Below are 13,619 nucleotides of genomic sequence, written 5' to 3' on the forward strand. Positions count from 1 at the left end.
TGACATCACGAAGAAAGAGTCATCACACGGCTATGTACACTGCTTGGATTGGTGTTTAATGCATCTACTTTTGTTGTAACAAATATTTGTTCAATGCATTGTGGCGAGCTTCCTTCATGGCCTCCTTATATTTCCCTGCTGTGATTTCCCACCGCTATGTTCCCTCTCATCCCTCTATCCCTCCTATATTACATTCTTCAATACCCGTTCCGTGCAATCGCGTCGACCGTTGTCTCCAAACCCAACAAATCATGGTCATTCATCTAAGCTGAGGGGCTTCGATATACCTCATTCCCCAACCTCACAAGAGCGTCCCCGCAGCCTCGTTGCCACATGGAACACAACTCACGAAGCAAATCGATGGCTTTAAGAGCATCTTCAGTCGCGTCCCTCATAAAACGTCCGACACAAATGATTTGGGGGACGTTTAGGACCGCGCCGGACAAAAAGAGACTAAAAATCTGTAAAAAAAAAGAGACTCTTTCCAGTCGCGTCCCTCAAACAGCGTCCGGATGCATGCATTTTAATAGAAGGGACCACCCCATGTAGGAAAAGTAGGTGAGAGAAAATGTGGGAAAAGAGAATGACATGTGGGAAGTAGGGACTGCATGCATGTGTCCGGACGCTATTTTTGTGTCCGGCGTCCCCGGTAGAGACTCTATACAGGGACGCCGAACATAAAATGAGGCTCTAATTAGCTTTGGGGGACGCGACTGGAACGCGTTTTTCTCCATTTCTTGTCCGCCGTCCCCCAAACGTCATTTGGGGGACGCGACTGGAGATGCTCTAAGGTACTACTTAGCAAATTTTATCATGTAATTCGATACACGTGCTATCATTCCTAGTTACTTTGGTAGCATTTTTCTCCCGCAAAAAAATATCTACTTTTTTCCGAGTTACATTGTTTTTTTTTTTGAGATGTCGAGTTACATTGCTGAAAATATTGGGTTGAATATAAAAATATGCCCATGAAAAGAATGGGCCGGGGTGAGAAAATCCTGAGGCCGTGGGGAATCTATATAAGCCACGGAAGAGATGGGAGAGAAGAACCCAATGCCATTGCCATTGCCCAAGCAAGCACATCACGGAGCGGAGGTTAGGAGAAGAACCACGCGAGAGAAGCCGGCAGCAAACAAGGGGGAACGGAGAAATCTCTCGAATAAATGGCACGATCCTTCTCTCGGTAATTCACCTTGATATGCAATTATTTCGTAAAATCTCCAATGGTCCGATCGGAGCGGTCGAATCTGCAGAAAACCCAATCCGATTTCGCTCTTCCCGGAAAAATCTCCCCGATCGATGCTTTCCGCTCCCTTTCTTTGAGTTGGTTCTTGGGCTGATGGCGCTATCGCTTTAGATTTCCTCTTGTGTACGGGATTCTTGTCCAGATGGTGGGGATCTTGGATGCGGTGATGTGGTTCCTGTTCTTCTGTTCCGATCATCGATGCCGTCCAGTCATCGCTCTCAGATCGTTCTCATCTCGATCTGAGGCCATCAAGATGCCCTTTGTTCCCCTCGGTTGCCCAAGGAATTTTTTTTTTACTTCCAGATTATCTTTTCTGCTGGAGCTGTTCTAAATTTGACACCATTGATGTGCAATGGGCGGTCTTGTGTCTGCTGATTTTGCTGCATTGCATCATATACTACACAATTGGTAGTTTACTGTTGCTTCTAATGTGTAGAAGCTTTGTAAGTAGATAATGTCGTCCTATTTCTGTAGAGGAAAATGACCGTGAAACTCATTCAACAATGTGGGTTTTGTTTCTGCAGGACAGCGATCTGAACTCTGGGTATGGTTCATCCTAGGTTCCTTGTTGCTTGTTCAGGCTCCAAACTGTGCTTCATCGCCAATTGTTCCAGCAACCACAGGAGCATGATTGGTGGTGGGACGATGGCATCTTGGTTGCTGATGGATTCGGATCAGAAACCTCAATGCAGCTGAAACCTTTCCGCATAGTCGAGTTAATTGTTTTAGGAAAAGTGCTACGGTGTTGGAGATAGATAGTAATAGCTTAAGGGGGGTCATCGGAAGATCCAAGTAAGCAGATTTTGGCAGCAAGATCAGGTTTCTCATTTTTTTTTCCCTTTGTTGAACGGACATCGCGATGGGTTTGCCTCAAGTTCCTGCTGTCAAGGAGGAGGAACCTCCTAGGCTGAGTACTTGTGTAGTTAGTCCTCCTTGTTTTGGTGGTAGTGCCACTGGTGATTTGGGCAAGCTTCCTACAGGAGGCTCAAGTAGCAGGGCATTTCAATACCCTTCCATCAGTGATCTCAAGAGAAAAGCCGCATTAGATTCTTTGAATGGCTTTGGTGTGAATGGACCTGCCGGCTTCCAATGCCTAAAACCCGACTCAAGAGATCCAGGTTCAAGATCATGCCCTAAACTGGGACCTTCTGTTCAGATACCTGCAGTGAGGGTTATTGGATTTGAATCAGGTTTTGCTGGTTCCACCAGAGATTCTGATAGGATGGTAGCGGACAAAATGAATTCATCTTTAGTCATTGATACTTCTCATTCATCCACTGAACAGCATGTGCCTCAGGCAAGGAAAAGGGTGTTATCACCTTTAACTAACGTGCTTCCTGGAAAATTCCATGGTGATGCGCTATATATTGGTTCCGCTGACACCAAAATACAACATTCTGATTGTGTTAGGCGACTTTGTGCTTCTGGATTTCAAGATTCTAAAAAAGCCCACACTGCAACTCTTGATTCTTGTGAGTCACCTACTTGGTCAGCCTTAAGATGTTCCAATTGGAGCAAAGGACAGGTTGTTGATAAGCTTAGCAGTAAGGTATTCACCGATGGTCCTTTAGTTGAGGGCAGGGAGTTGTATTCTTATTCAGATCACCTAGAGGCTGAAAGAATTATGAATCTTGAAAAGGTTGCTGTACCAGTAGCAAAAATGGCACATTCCCCTCCACTCACTTTGTCTCCTCTCGGCCCAAAATGGATGCAGAGAGTGAAGAATTCAGGAGCTCACAAGAATCTAGTGAGAGAAATTGAAAATGATTTTCTGGGTTTGAAGGAAACAGAAAGGTCGATAGGTGAAGAACACAGTGATAGGATTAGGGTTAAAGATGCAACAGGAAAAACGACTATCTTACATGTTAACTTTGATACGGTGTTCCCCAAGAGGTGTTCAGGTGGAAGATTCCAGAACTGGGCCTCAGAATCTGCCTCTTTATCTCCAAGCGTTGGATGTCTTCGGGGTTTAAGCCTCTTTCCTGTAAGAAGGTCACTAGTTGGCTCCTTTGAGGAGTCCCTTTTATCTGGTCGATATTCGTGTGGAAAAGATACGCAGGTCCGCAATGTGTCTTTTACTATATTTCTCCTAACTAAATATTCTAGTTGGATACTATCCACATTGTTTGGGTATTTATTCCATTTTCTCCTTACATATAGAATATTGATGGTTTTCTGGCTGTCCTGAATGTGACTGGTGGCAACTTCTCTCCCCCATCTCAGAAGCTTCCATTTGCAGTAACAAGCATTGACGAGGATAGCTCTCTACTGTACTACTCGTCGATTAATCTTGCTGGGAGGTTACCTACTAACAGCAATAGCAAAAGCCCAAAACTCAAGAGAAGCTCCAATAGTAATGATTCACGATCAGCGAAAAGTCGCTTACACATCCCAGTTAAAGGGCGCATACAGCTGGTACAAAATTGTTGGCCTTATTAAATAAAATTCAATTTATTGTGTATTTTGCTGGATAGTTTCTGAATGAATAAGTGCACTAGTATGTAACTGCTTGCATTGGGCATCTGTTCAACTTTTCTGCGCTGCCTGCCCTTGCTAGTATAGTAGTTTCTACCCAACATAAAAGTGGATCCCTTGCCTCTGAGTGATGCCCTGAAATTATAACAAGCTAATCTAATGATGCACGACATCAGTATATACAATAGGTGAGACATGGGTGCATACTTGTGCTTGTAATATTCATAAATAGTTCACACCACTGTACAGAACTATCTAAAACAAATATGAACTTTTTATCAATTCATTATAATGGGTACTCAAGTATGGTTTTACTATATTATGCCATTTGATAAATGGAATATTACATTTAAAGTTTGCTCCACTTGATTTTAGTTTGCATGTCAATATAAGATGCTAATTGTGAGGCAGACATATTGCTTCCACCACACGCATATTGTTCTTTTATTGACTCTTCTCTTAAAAGTTCTGTTTAACTGTCATATTTTTGATGCACCTGTTTCACAAGAAGCACTCTGTTGCCGTTGACAGGTTGTCAGCAACCCAGAGAAGACACCGCTGCATACCTTTTTCTGCAACTATGATTTGAGTGGTATGCCTGCTGGAACCAAGGTATGCGAAGTTGGGAATTGTTGGATGGCCAATAATTCTTGACTATTTCTTTGTCTTCTAGACTTAAATACCGAGGATAATTGCAGATTTTCCTTACCGTCATATGCCTTGGGTTTTCTTATTTTTAGTATGGCATAGCAGCAGAATATGTATTTTATTGACTTCAATATTGTAATTCTTAATTATTTTCAGTTCCTATGGTATATTTGTCAATTTTATTGGGTATTGGGATGCAAATCTTATGTCTGTAACTGTTTCGTAGCTGTTATGCTGGAACTTGGAAGTATATGGAATTCTTTTTATTGTTGCTGGCATACTCTATTGCAATCCTCAATTTTGTTGAGTTCCTGCCATGGCATAATTGTTAATTTTGTTGAGTTATTATGATGGCATATATGTAACTGTTTTGTAGCTGTTATGTTCAAACTCTATGGAATGTCAAGTAGATCTTAAATGTGGTTGCATGCCATTCATAAACTACTATTTTTTTAGAGAATATAACAAGCAAAAGGTTGGCCATTTCATATTGGTAGTCTTCCGAGAACGGGCCGTCGGTCCGTTGGTTAGCTCTGCGGGAGCGCAAGCTGCCGGCCAGCGTTCGAGTCCTGGTACTCCCGCTGTGCACTCATGGAGTTTCTTCTATAAAAAAATGCCAACGGGTGCTAGTGCCTGGGTTGGTCTCATTTTTTATATTGGTAGTCTTCCAAGAGATGATTGTAGCATTGTAAGGGTAGAATTATCCCAGATTCGTTTTTCATTATTTGTGGTAGTTTGTGTTCAAGGTCTTCCGTAATTGTAAGTATCTAGTAATTAGCAATGCTGGTTGTCGTTGTTGCGACTAGGCTGACCTAGACCAGTATACTGATCTTCTGGCTGTAAATGAAAACGTTACCATTTCAATGGATGCCCAGTAAGTTGGTTACCTGCAATATATTGATGCACTGGAAAACCTAGCTTGAGGCATGTCAAAAGAAGCAATGTTAGAATTATTTCCCGGTGCAGGAATGGTGTTTGCCTGTTTAGAGGGGCTCGTGGTTATTCACCTTTTATCTCGAACACGTGTCAAAACATGCTTTATTAGTTTTGAATAATAAAGTGTGCCATTATTATCATCTTATTGCTTAACTTCTTTTCTCGAGTTCGTCTTATTTCTGTTATTTTAAAATGGGACAGACTTTCGTGCGGCAAAAGGTCACTCTGTCATCTGTTCCTCCTTCTAGTTCAGTGAAAGAAGGAAGTGATGCCAGTCACACAAAGGTCGAGTCAGTCCGATATGGAAGTGAACTTAGAGAATGCGGCACTCTGTTTTCTGAATGTAATGTAGCCAATACCATTGATAGCTAAAGCCAAGGTGTCGAGTTGAAGTTGCTGACGAATTATTTTAATTTTGCAGGCTGTGAACAGGGGCAGAACTGCTACTCGACTGATGAATCAGAAAAGGAAGGTTACACAAACAAAATATGTTGCTCAATGGACTGTGATAATAGTAAATCAAACCAATCCAGTCCTACTGAGAAGTCAGAAAATAGCACGAATGCTAATGGTTGCTGCTGTCAAGTAGACACACTTCGCTCAGGTGAAAAGAAGTCTTGCTGCAGTCCTTCCAAGGTGAATAATTGTTCTACTGGAGGCGTTCTTCGTTATGCTTTGCACCTGCGCTTTCTGTGCCCCTTCTCCAAGAAATCATCAAGATCGATGCAGCGGAGCAAACCTGGCCTGTCATCAGAACCACTCAATCGGAGTACCGCAATCAACGAAGAGAGACGATTTTATCTCTACAATGATATTAGAGTTGTCTTCCCTCAAAGGCACTCAGATTCAGACGAAGGCGAGGTATGTAGCAACTGAGATTATTCCAGGTTGTGTAGCTGTTTCTTTTAACACAACCTCCTTTTCGTTTCTTGTTGCGCCAGTGAAACTGAGTAATTTCACCTATAGCATGATAGTGTACTCTAGATTTCCCGAAATTGCTGATTAGGATGCTTATTTACGAGGTCTTGTTGTGCTCTTTTGAGACCTCTACATCAATTTGGTCAAATGTAATTATGAACATAAATTTACTCTATGATGTTATTAAGAGTGCCGTTGCTTATCATAGTTTTCCATGTATTGCTTCGATTTGTGTGTTTTAAACCTATAGCCCTAACTGAATTTTTTTGTCTTATTGCAGCTGCGGGTCGAGCATGATTTCCCTGCTGACCCCAAGTACTTCGACATAAGCAACTGATACGGGCACACCTAACATGAAATATGTACATATTCCTGCCCTCACTAACTTTTCAGTTAGTCTGTTGTGTTTATTACTATTTCCCCACATGTATAGAACTAAGTGCAATATAATATCTCATTTCGCCCAATTTTGTTTTTTGTCTGCGATGTAACATTTTAATCTTAGAACATTTGGAACACAAACTTTGTCAGAATACGTGCTTTTGTATGCAGCAAATTACCATTCTAATGCTGCGTAGGCACAGCCACTGTGCTTCTTTGTTGACCTTCAACACAATATAGTGGTAGATATTAACAGAACATTTGGTGAGGAGAAAAGTTTATGGTATTTCTCTCATACATCATTTGGAATGACAGCCCCTGCCTAGATTAGTAGGCCGGCTAATGCAATTTAGATTTAGAAATTACAGTTGTAAACTGAATTTAATATTTATCGACCTTTCTAATTTGAAAAATTGCAACTCTTTGGAGGTAAAATAGATAATAAATAACTATGTATATAAAATATTAACAAGAACAATGTAAACAATTGGTCTGGATCCTAACTAATGTATTCTGGAGTGATCATCTCATGGTTCAAATGTGGGTATTTCTGCATCAGAACCATGTGCTGCTTGGTAGAGAAGCCTGTGCAGTATACTCCTGTAGGGGTCCTCCTCTCTCTTCTCCTTCAGATATTCGAGGCAGCTCTCCACTTCAGATTTGACATGCAAATAGAGGTGCTGTGCCTTCTCTTTGTCTTTTAGCTCCTTCTCCCTCCCTATGCAGTCAAGTAAACAGATTGAAAACAAGAAGCAATTATAATCATACATCAGGTCGGATTTTTTGATCATCAAAGAAGTTCAAGAGTGTATTTGGACTTGTCATGAGCACATCTAAAAAACAAATTCTTTAGGGTTGTACCTCTTGTTTCAATAGGCTTTCCAAAGACGAAGTAAAACCTCCCTGGTACTTTTGGCGTAAGCACTACAGGATGCATACCTTGATTTTTAATCTCTCCCGTTGAATCAGTCCTTCGAAACAACAAGGTAAATCAAGATCGTTGAATTTTTATGGGCAAAGTATTTGGAAGACGTAAATACAACTTTGCTTGTAGAATAAAATCGAAACATACCTTAGCTTTAGACCATCTTCATTCAGCCTCTTGTCAAGGACGTCATAAAATGGGAGCTTCAGAAGATCGTTGTAGTCTAACAACATCTGAGGTAATAAATTGATTCATAGTTATCACTGACATATCGATTCCAACAATGTACAACAACACTGATTCTATACATTAGATTAGTCAAAGAGGATATCAAAGTAAGATAAATTTTTTAAGGTAACTCTTACGTCACATATATCATCTTCTCCAACTGCTCCAAATGGAATTATTGTTGCTCCAAACCTTGATGCCATCCTCACAAATTCAGATTGCTCTGGCCAAAACAGCGTGTATTCCTCTCCCTGTAAACAATTACATCATCTTCCAAAAAGTGCTGTTGTTTTTATGCGTTCCTAGATTACTTATATTGCTCTCTCTATCAAATTCTTACCTTCCTATGAAGAGCTTCACGTGCGCCTCCTGGGTACAGCAAGACGAATTGCTTCTCCGAAAGGAGCTTGTAAAAATTCACCGGTGTGACGGGCACCGCGCCCATGATTCGGTGGAGATCGTGGGCTGAAGAATCTGGCATGAGCTGTTCTGAAGTCTTGCTGAACATGAATGGATGTGCTAAGCCGCGGATGTGGATTCCAGTGCTCCTCAGCACTCCTGTGACCAGGGGTCCAAGCTCAAACCCCATGAGCATGTGGTACCCAACCAGCAAGACAGGGCCCTCCCTAGGCAGTCCAGCCAGTCCCCTCACTATCTTTCCATCAGGCAGTGTCGACAACATCACCGGATCAGTGGCATAAGTCAGGACCCTGAAGTTTCAGAAAATTCAGTGGCAGTTAAGCTATCATGTAACAACTCATCAGACTTTAGTTTTAGAGAAATGGTACCTGACATGATCAATCGCCTTTTCCAGCTCATCAGGAGTTGGTGGTAAATAATCTGAAACAAAGTCCGTCTGCCTGGAGCGACGGTAGTATCCAGCTCCTTTAATGGTTGTCGCCAGATCAAATTCATCTTCCTACCAGATGTTTATGGAGAGTTATCTGTTAGAAATGCTTGAAAACTACAGTTATTGCAACCAGTATTTGGTCCATGTAAGAAGTGGTGCTCAAGTGCAAGCCAAGGATATGAGTGCATACTCCCTCTATTCCAAAATAGGATGCCTATAATATTTGGATAAAGTCAAACTTCTTAAAGTTTGACCAACTATATAGAAAAAAGTGTCAACATTTATAATCTCAAATTAATATTTTTAAAACCATCATGAAATGTATTTTCATATTATGTGCATTTAAAATTTTAGATGTGTACATAGTTGCTCAAACTTTTAAAAATTTGACTTTGACTGAAAACTATAGGCATCCTAATTTGGGAAGGAGGGAGTAGCTAATAACATCCGCTGTTTCTCAATCTTTTGTCAATGAGGAATATTTATCCGTCTTACCAACAAGATTTTGTGGCCATTATCCCTGAAGTGACGGATTCTGCAGTTCTGTAGTGTACCTTTTAGCCTTTCAGCCTCTTCGCGGCTTGCTAACAATTCATCATTTCCACTGAGGAAAAAAGAATACCAACTTCAGATCCTGTCTAAGTGAGTAAAATATGTTCTGAAATAAAATTATTGGAATGTGGCATATAGAGTCCATGGAGATCATTTGAAGACTATGTGCTTCTTAACCTTTGGAAAACATATAACAGTGAGCACTACTATGTTACTCTCGGTCCCTTTGAATTCTCAGATCCCAGCTATATTTTGTCAGTGTGGCTATTGCAGATCATACCTGGCAAGCACTAGAGTCTGGGCTTTGATCGCATGTAAGCGAGAGTTGACATATGATGATGCTGTTCTTAACATTTTCATCTTCCAAACAATGGATTCCTTCGGCAGAATATCAGCCAAATACTGCATAAAGAAGCGTATAAGAGCATTGTGAAGGTATTTGGCTGATATTCAGACATGAACTGGCAGGAGTAACATCTTCTAGGATGTGCACAGATGGCTCACCATAAGAGAAGGCAACAAACCGGTGGTGATCTCTGATAATGCCTGACCGGCTCCATCAGATGTTGGTCGCATCTTCATGAAGTTTCCTGACAGCATTTTGTACTGTGATCAGTAAATGCACATCAAGTTTGCTGTTCATCTAGCAAGTCAGAAATTTTCCTCATGGAGATGGTGCTAAACCTGCCAGGAAATTTAGCAACTGTGGAGTGCTGAGATGGAAGGGATCAGGGACCAAATCCAAGAATGCTGAGAGAGACTGCAGCTGTGACCTGTGGAAAGATGTCCCTGTGAATCCCAAAATGAATGCAGATTGGTCAGTAAGAAGTTACTGCCAGTGAAAGAACAGAGCAATATATTCAAAAACCATGGACAAAGGAAGCAAGACCTGGGTTGACTAGGATCAGTACCAAATCAATGTCTCGGTTCCGCGCTGCGACGGCGAGGGCAATGCATGCTCCGACAGACTCTCCAACAAGATAGACTGGTCTGTCCGGTGCTCTTGACCTCTCTAGCCTCACTGTCCTCTCCACATACTCAACGAGTCCTGCATTCAACGGTGAAGTTTTTCAGAGCTTTTATCAGCCAGGGTAACAAAGCAAGCACATAGGTACTCTAAGATGGACATTTTGTTAACAGAATGAAGCATGGCTTTTGGTTTACTTCAGTTCTAAAAAATCCACACGAGAGACGCTTACTTTCGAAGGTCATACAGTCTTCGACGGGTATATGCAAGCACCACATATCAAACATTCTGCGTAACATGACAATAATAGTTAGCTCCAGTCAATAAAACACAATCCTACATTCCATCTGACTGCTCTTACTTTGCCAATCTCTCATGGTGCCGGATCAACCCTAAGCCAACTCCATCGATTCCTGCAGGTCCAAAATACTAACGACTGTTAGTACTCTTATTTCTCTTTCAAGTGGCAGAAAGCAAAGTGATTCAGTTCAAACAATGAGAGACTGTTCCAGAGCTCCAATCATCCAGCCATAATGCAGTATTGCAGTTGGTATATTTCTAGAATACGTCTAATCTAGCAAAAAAAAAAAAAATCCAGTAGCTCTACAACTGAACCCAGCAATTGGACAATCCGATAGCTGCATGGAACAGGCAAGGTAGTACAGAGGTCGCTGTCCATCTGATCCTGCTGCCACTTCAAGTGGCCACCAACTATCGAAGAAAGCCTAGTTTTCTCGGACAAGGATCTTGTGCACATGGGAGTCAGTGCTCCCTTCACTTTTGGATTTTTGAAAATTTCAGATTCTCATATTTCCCTGCTTTTAAGAATTATGATATTAAATATGTAGATAGATGTGTATACGAGGATTGGAATCAAAAAAGTCTCGTAAAAAAATACGTTATATTTTTTGAGATGCAAAAAAGACAAATTTCTGACAGTACACTGACAAAATATACGTACTATTGTACTACTATTTATAGTCAGAAATTTGTCTTTTTTGTATTTTCCAAAATACAAAGTATTTTTTAATGGGACTTTTTTGACTACACTCCTCGTGTCTAAATCTATCTACATATTTAATGCCATAATTTTTGAAAACATAAAAGAGCGAGGTTTTGAAAATTTTCAAAAATACAAAAATCCAAGGAGCACTTGTGCTCATGTGCACATGGTACTTTCCGAGTTTTCTCATGCTAATAATAGTGGAAAATTTAGCAGCACATGGTCCATGCCGTGTGAGATTTTCAAAATGTTTTTCTTTTTCTTGCCTGTGTTGCTTATGGCTTCTGCACTCTGCAGGATCTGAAAGTGGCCAAGCAGGTCAAGATTGTAGGCTGCAAGCCACCTAACCTTAGATATCCATTGTTTTAAAAGTACTACCGGCCGGTCTTCGATATAGTGTCTCTTGTTTTAGTGCTGGCGCACTGTTCTTGATGCGCTAAAAATAATATGGTTAGATCTTTCTAGTAGTGTTTTTTTATTTCATAATATGGCTAGATCTTTTTTGTATTTTTCTTCACCACAAGTCCATGCCATGCGCACTCTGTAAACTGTATAGAACAGTGTGTACCAGTACCACACCACCACTTGGGAATATTCAAGTTCATGCTTTGTCAGTATTGAGAAGCACTGTAAGGCGATAGAGAAAATCATGGCTGGGAGTGCTTTCCAACGCAAGCGGTGGAAAAGAGAAATGCGCGCATAGTACCTGGCAAGTAGAGCAGCGTGGGCGCGCCGGGGATGCGGCCGGCGGCGCCGCTGCACTCGAGCGGCGAGAACCACCTCGGTGGCCCGCCGTCCGGCCGCCGCACCATGTCCCGCGCCGCCTCCATGTACTCCCTCACGCCCGATCTCCTCCCGGACACCACCGTCGCGTGGAGTGACGACGGCGCACGCTGCGGCCGCGCTTTGCCCCTGGAGGAGGCGGAGGCCGAGGCGGACGCTGTCCATCGCGACGGCAGCGCTCTCCTGCGTTGGGCGCACGGCTGCGCCCGGTGTGCGAGGGGACGCGGGCGCGGTGGCGCGACGGCCGACGGCGTGGCCGCAGCGGCGGCGGCCATACACGCGCTCCGCTCTTGATCGCTGGTGCTTGTCGTGAAGCTTGCTGCGCTTGTGTGTCGGCGTGTGTTTGGACTTTGAGGTAGAGGGAGACGTGTCTTCGGAAGGCCGCACAGTTGATTGCAAGTCTAACTATATTTATAGCCGCACGTGTCGCCGTGGTGCTTCTTTCTTGCCGACTGTAGCTTCATCAAGCTCTCCCAGATTCCCAGTCACCTATCCTGGCCACGCACTGGCACCTCCCGTAGACTAAGCGCGGGCTTCTAGAATTTTTTGATTACGTAGACGTCTGTTGGTCCCAAATCGAAAAGATCTAAACTTCAGAAAAGATAGGCAGATTTCATGGGCAGTAAGTTTCGGCGATGGGGCCTCCTTTTTGGCACGACAACTGGTGTGATTTGTGTGGGCACCTAATCTATTCAAGATCGCAACCATGAAAAACCGCAGCATCGCAAAGGAGCTACAAGATGAAAATTGGATTCGTTCCATCGCGTGACTAAACATGCCGGTCCAGATTGCACAGTACATTCAGGTCCGGGACCACCTTGTTTCAACCGTTCATCTCTCTCCTGCCACTCCTGACACCATCGCTGGGTCCTTGACCTCGGATGGAATATACAACGCCAACTCAGCCTACCAAACCCAGTTCATTGGAAGCCATCTCATATTCAACGCTTCAAAGATTTGGAATGTGCATGCAGAGACGAAATGCAAGCTATTCTCCTGGCTTGCCCTCCATGGGAAACTTCTCACCGCCGACATGCTCGCTGTCAGGGGATGTCCCCATGATCCCACCGGCCCTCTCTGCCTCTATGCCCCGGAAATGGCAAGCCACCTCTGCAAATATTGCCCCTAGACATCGGCTATCTGGAACCTGGGCCTTCCCCACCATTTCCAGTTGGTAATAAGATATCATCGTCGGCAAGTCAAGAAAAGACCAAAGAATCGTGAGTGGTCAACTACAATAAGTCCTCTGGAATGCGTTAAAAGAGCGGAACCGTCGGGTCTTCACCGGTTGGCGGCTAACCTACATTGAGGTCGCTTCGCTTACTAGAGAGGACATTCTTTAGAGAGAACGTGCTTTTTCTATCTTCACGCCAACAATCCCAACTGGATTAGATGTTTATTTCTCTTCTTCGGTAGGGTGGTTTTGGCATGTTCCCACCACCATACTCTAAACATGCCCTCCTATGTACAATGTTCGGATTTCCCTCCTCTTTATGAATGGAGTGCTCCTGCCGGTTGCTAAAAAAAGAGTTTTGGGCTCAATCAGTTTTGGCCGGAATCTAATATCAAATGGGGTTGAAAATAAAAAATACCGCTAAATGGGGTCCGAATTGACAAATGTGATACATGTTGTGTTACTTTGCGGAACAGGGGGTGCAAGGTGGAATTTACTCTTTTACAAGAGACATAATCTTCTTCAATTTTGCT

The 13,619-nt window shown here is 42.7% G+C and overlaps 2 protein-coding genes across 5 annotated transcripts; one reads left to right on the plus strand and one right to left on the minus strand.

Annotated features, from left to right (window-relative positions):
- The first annotated feature begins 700 nt into the window (after positions 1-700).
- LOC127302356 (uncharacterized) lies at positions 701-6,791 on the plus strand. Of its 3 annotated transcripts, none has more exons than XM_071820365.1 (7): positions 701-791; positions 1,771-3,305; positions 3,407-3,661; positions 4,253-4,333; positions 5,507-5,648; positions 5,727-6,166; positions 6,504-6,791. In XM_071820365.1, exons 2-7 carry the CDS (start codon positions 2,106-2,108, stop codon positions 6,558-6,560), a joined length of 2,175 nt encoding a protein of 724 aa, XP_071676466.1. In that variant the 5' UTR covers positions 701-791; positions 1,771-2,105; the 3' UTR covers positions 6,561-6,791. The 3 variants fall into 3 exon arrangements, with proteins under 3 accessions (XP_071676466.1, XP_071676467.1, XP_071676465.1); XM_071820366.1 differs by lacking the exon at positions 701-791 and adding an exon at positions 1,013-1,183 and having other exon boundaries at positions 3,470-3,661; XM_071820364.1 differs by lacking the exon at positions 701-791 and adding an exon at positions 1,018-1,183.
- A 248-nt stretch (positions 6,792-7,039) lies between these two features.
- On the minus strand, positions 7,040-12,309 carry LOC127302357 (phytyl ester synthase 2, chloroplastic). 2 transcript variants are annotated; one of them, XM_051332793.2, is made up of 14 exons: positions 11,836-12,309; positions 10,488-10,539; positions 10,359-10,414; positions 10,049-10,207; positions 9,844-9,948; positions 9,664-9,749; positions 9,440-9,561; positions 9,103-9,211; positions 8,546-8,676; positions 8,098-8,467; positions 7,895-8,008; positions 7,677-7,762; positions 7,466-7,575; positions 7,040-7,322 (listed from the first exon to the last, which is right to left on the minus strand). In XM_051332793.2, the coding sequence occupies exons 1-14, from the start codon at positions 12,185-12,187 to the stop codon at positions 7,132-7,134; spliced, it is 2,043 nt and encodes a 680-aa protein (XP_051188753.1). In that variant the 5' UTR covers positions 12,188-12,309; the 3' UTR covers positions 7,040-7,131. The 2 variants fall into 2 exon arrangements, with proteins under 2 accessions (XP_051188753.1, XP_071676468.1); XM_071820367.1 differs by lacking the exons at positions 9,664-9,749; positions 9,844-9,948; positions 10,049-10,207; ... (1 more) ...; positions 10,488-10,539; positions 11,836-12,309 and having other exon boundaries at positions 8,551-8,676.
- Between the last annotated feature and the right edge of the window lie 1,310 nt (positions 12,310-13,619).

Source organism: Lolium perenne, chromosome 5, assembly GCF_019359855.2.
Source record: "Lolium perenne isolate Kyuss_39 chromosome 5, Kyuss_2.0, whole genome shotgun sequence".
Classification (NCBI taxonomy): domain Eukaryota; kingdom Viridiplantae; phylum Streptophyta; class Magnoliopsida; order Poales; family Poaceae; genus Lolium; species Lolium perenne.

What these genes read in the sequence shown, in the direction of transcription:
- LOC127302356 (XM_071820365.1), top strand. Translation starts at nt 2,106, where the DNA reads ATGGGTTTGCCTCAAGTTCCTGCTGTCAAGGAGGAGGAACCTCCTAGG. An exon ending in CGTGTGGAAAAGATACGCAG is followed by an intron (nt 3,306 to 3,406) that starts GTCCGCAATGTG and finishes CCTTACATATAG; the next exon opens with AATATTGATGGTTTTCTGGC. An exon ending in GTATGCCTGCTGGAACCAAG is followed by an intron (nt 4,334 to 5,506) that starts GTATGCGAAGTT and finishes AAAATGGGACAG; the next exon opens with ACTTTCGTGCGGCAAAAGGT.
- LOC127302357 (XM_051332793.2), bottom strand. Translation starts at nt 12,187, where the DNA reads ATGGCCGCCGCCGCTGCGGCCACGCCGTCGGCCGTCGCGCCACCGCGC. An exon ending in AGACTGTATGACCTTCGAAA is followed by an intron (nt 10,208 to 10,358) that starts GTAAGCGTCTCT and finishes CGTTGAATGCAG; the next exon opens with GACTCGTTGAGTATGTGGAG. An exon ending in AAAGCCTATTGAAACAAGAG is followed by an intron (nt 7,323 to 7,465) that starts GTACAACCCTAA and finishes TTGACTGCATAG; the next exon opens with GGAGGGAGAAGGAGCTAAAA.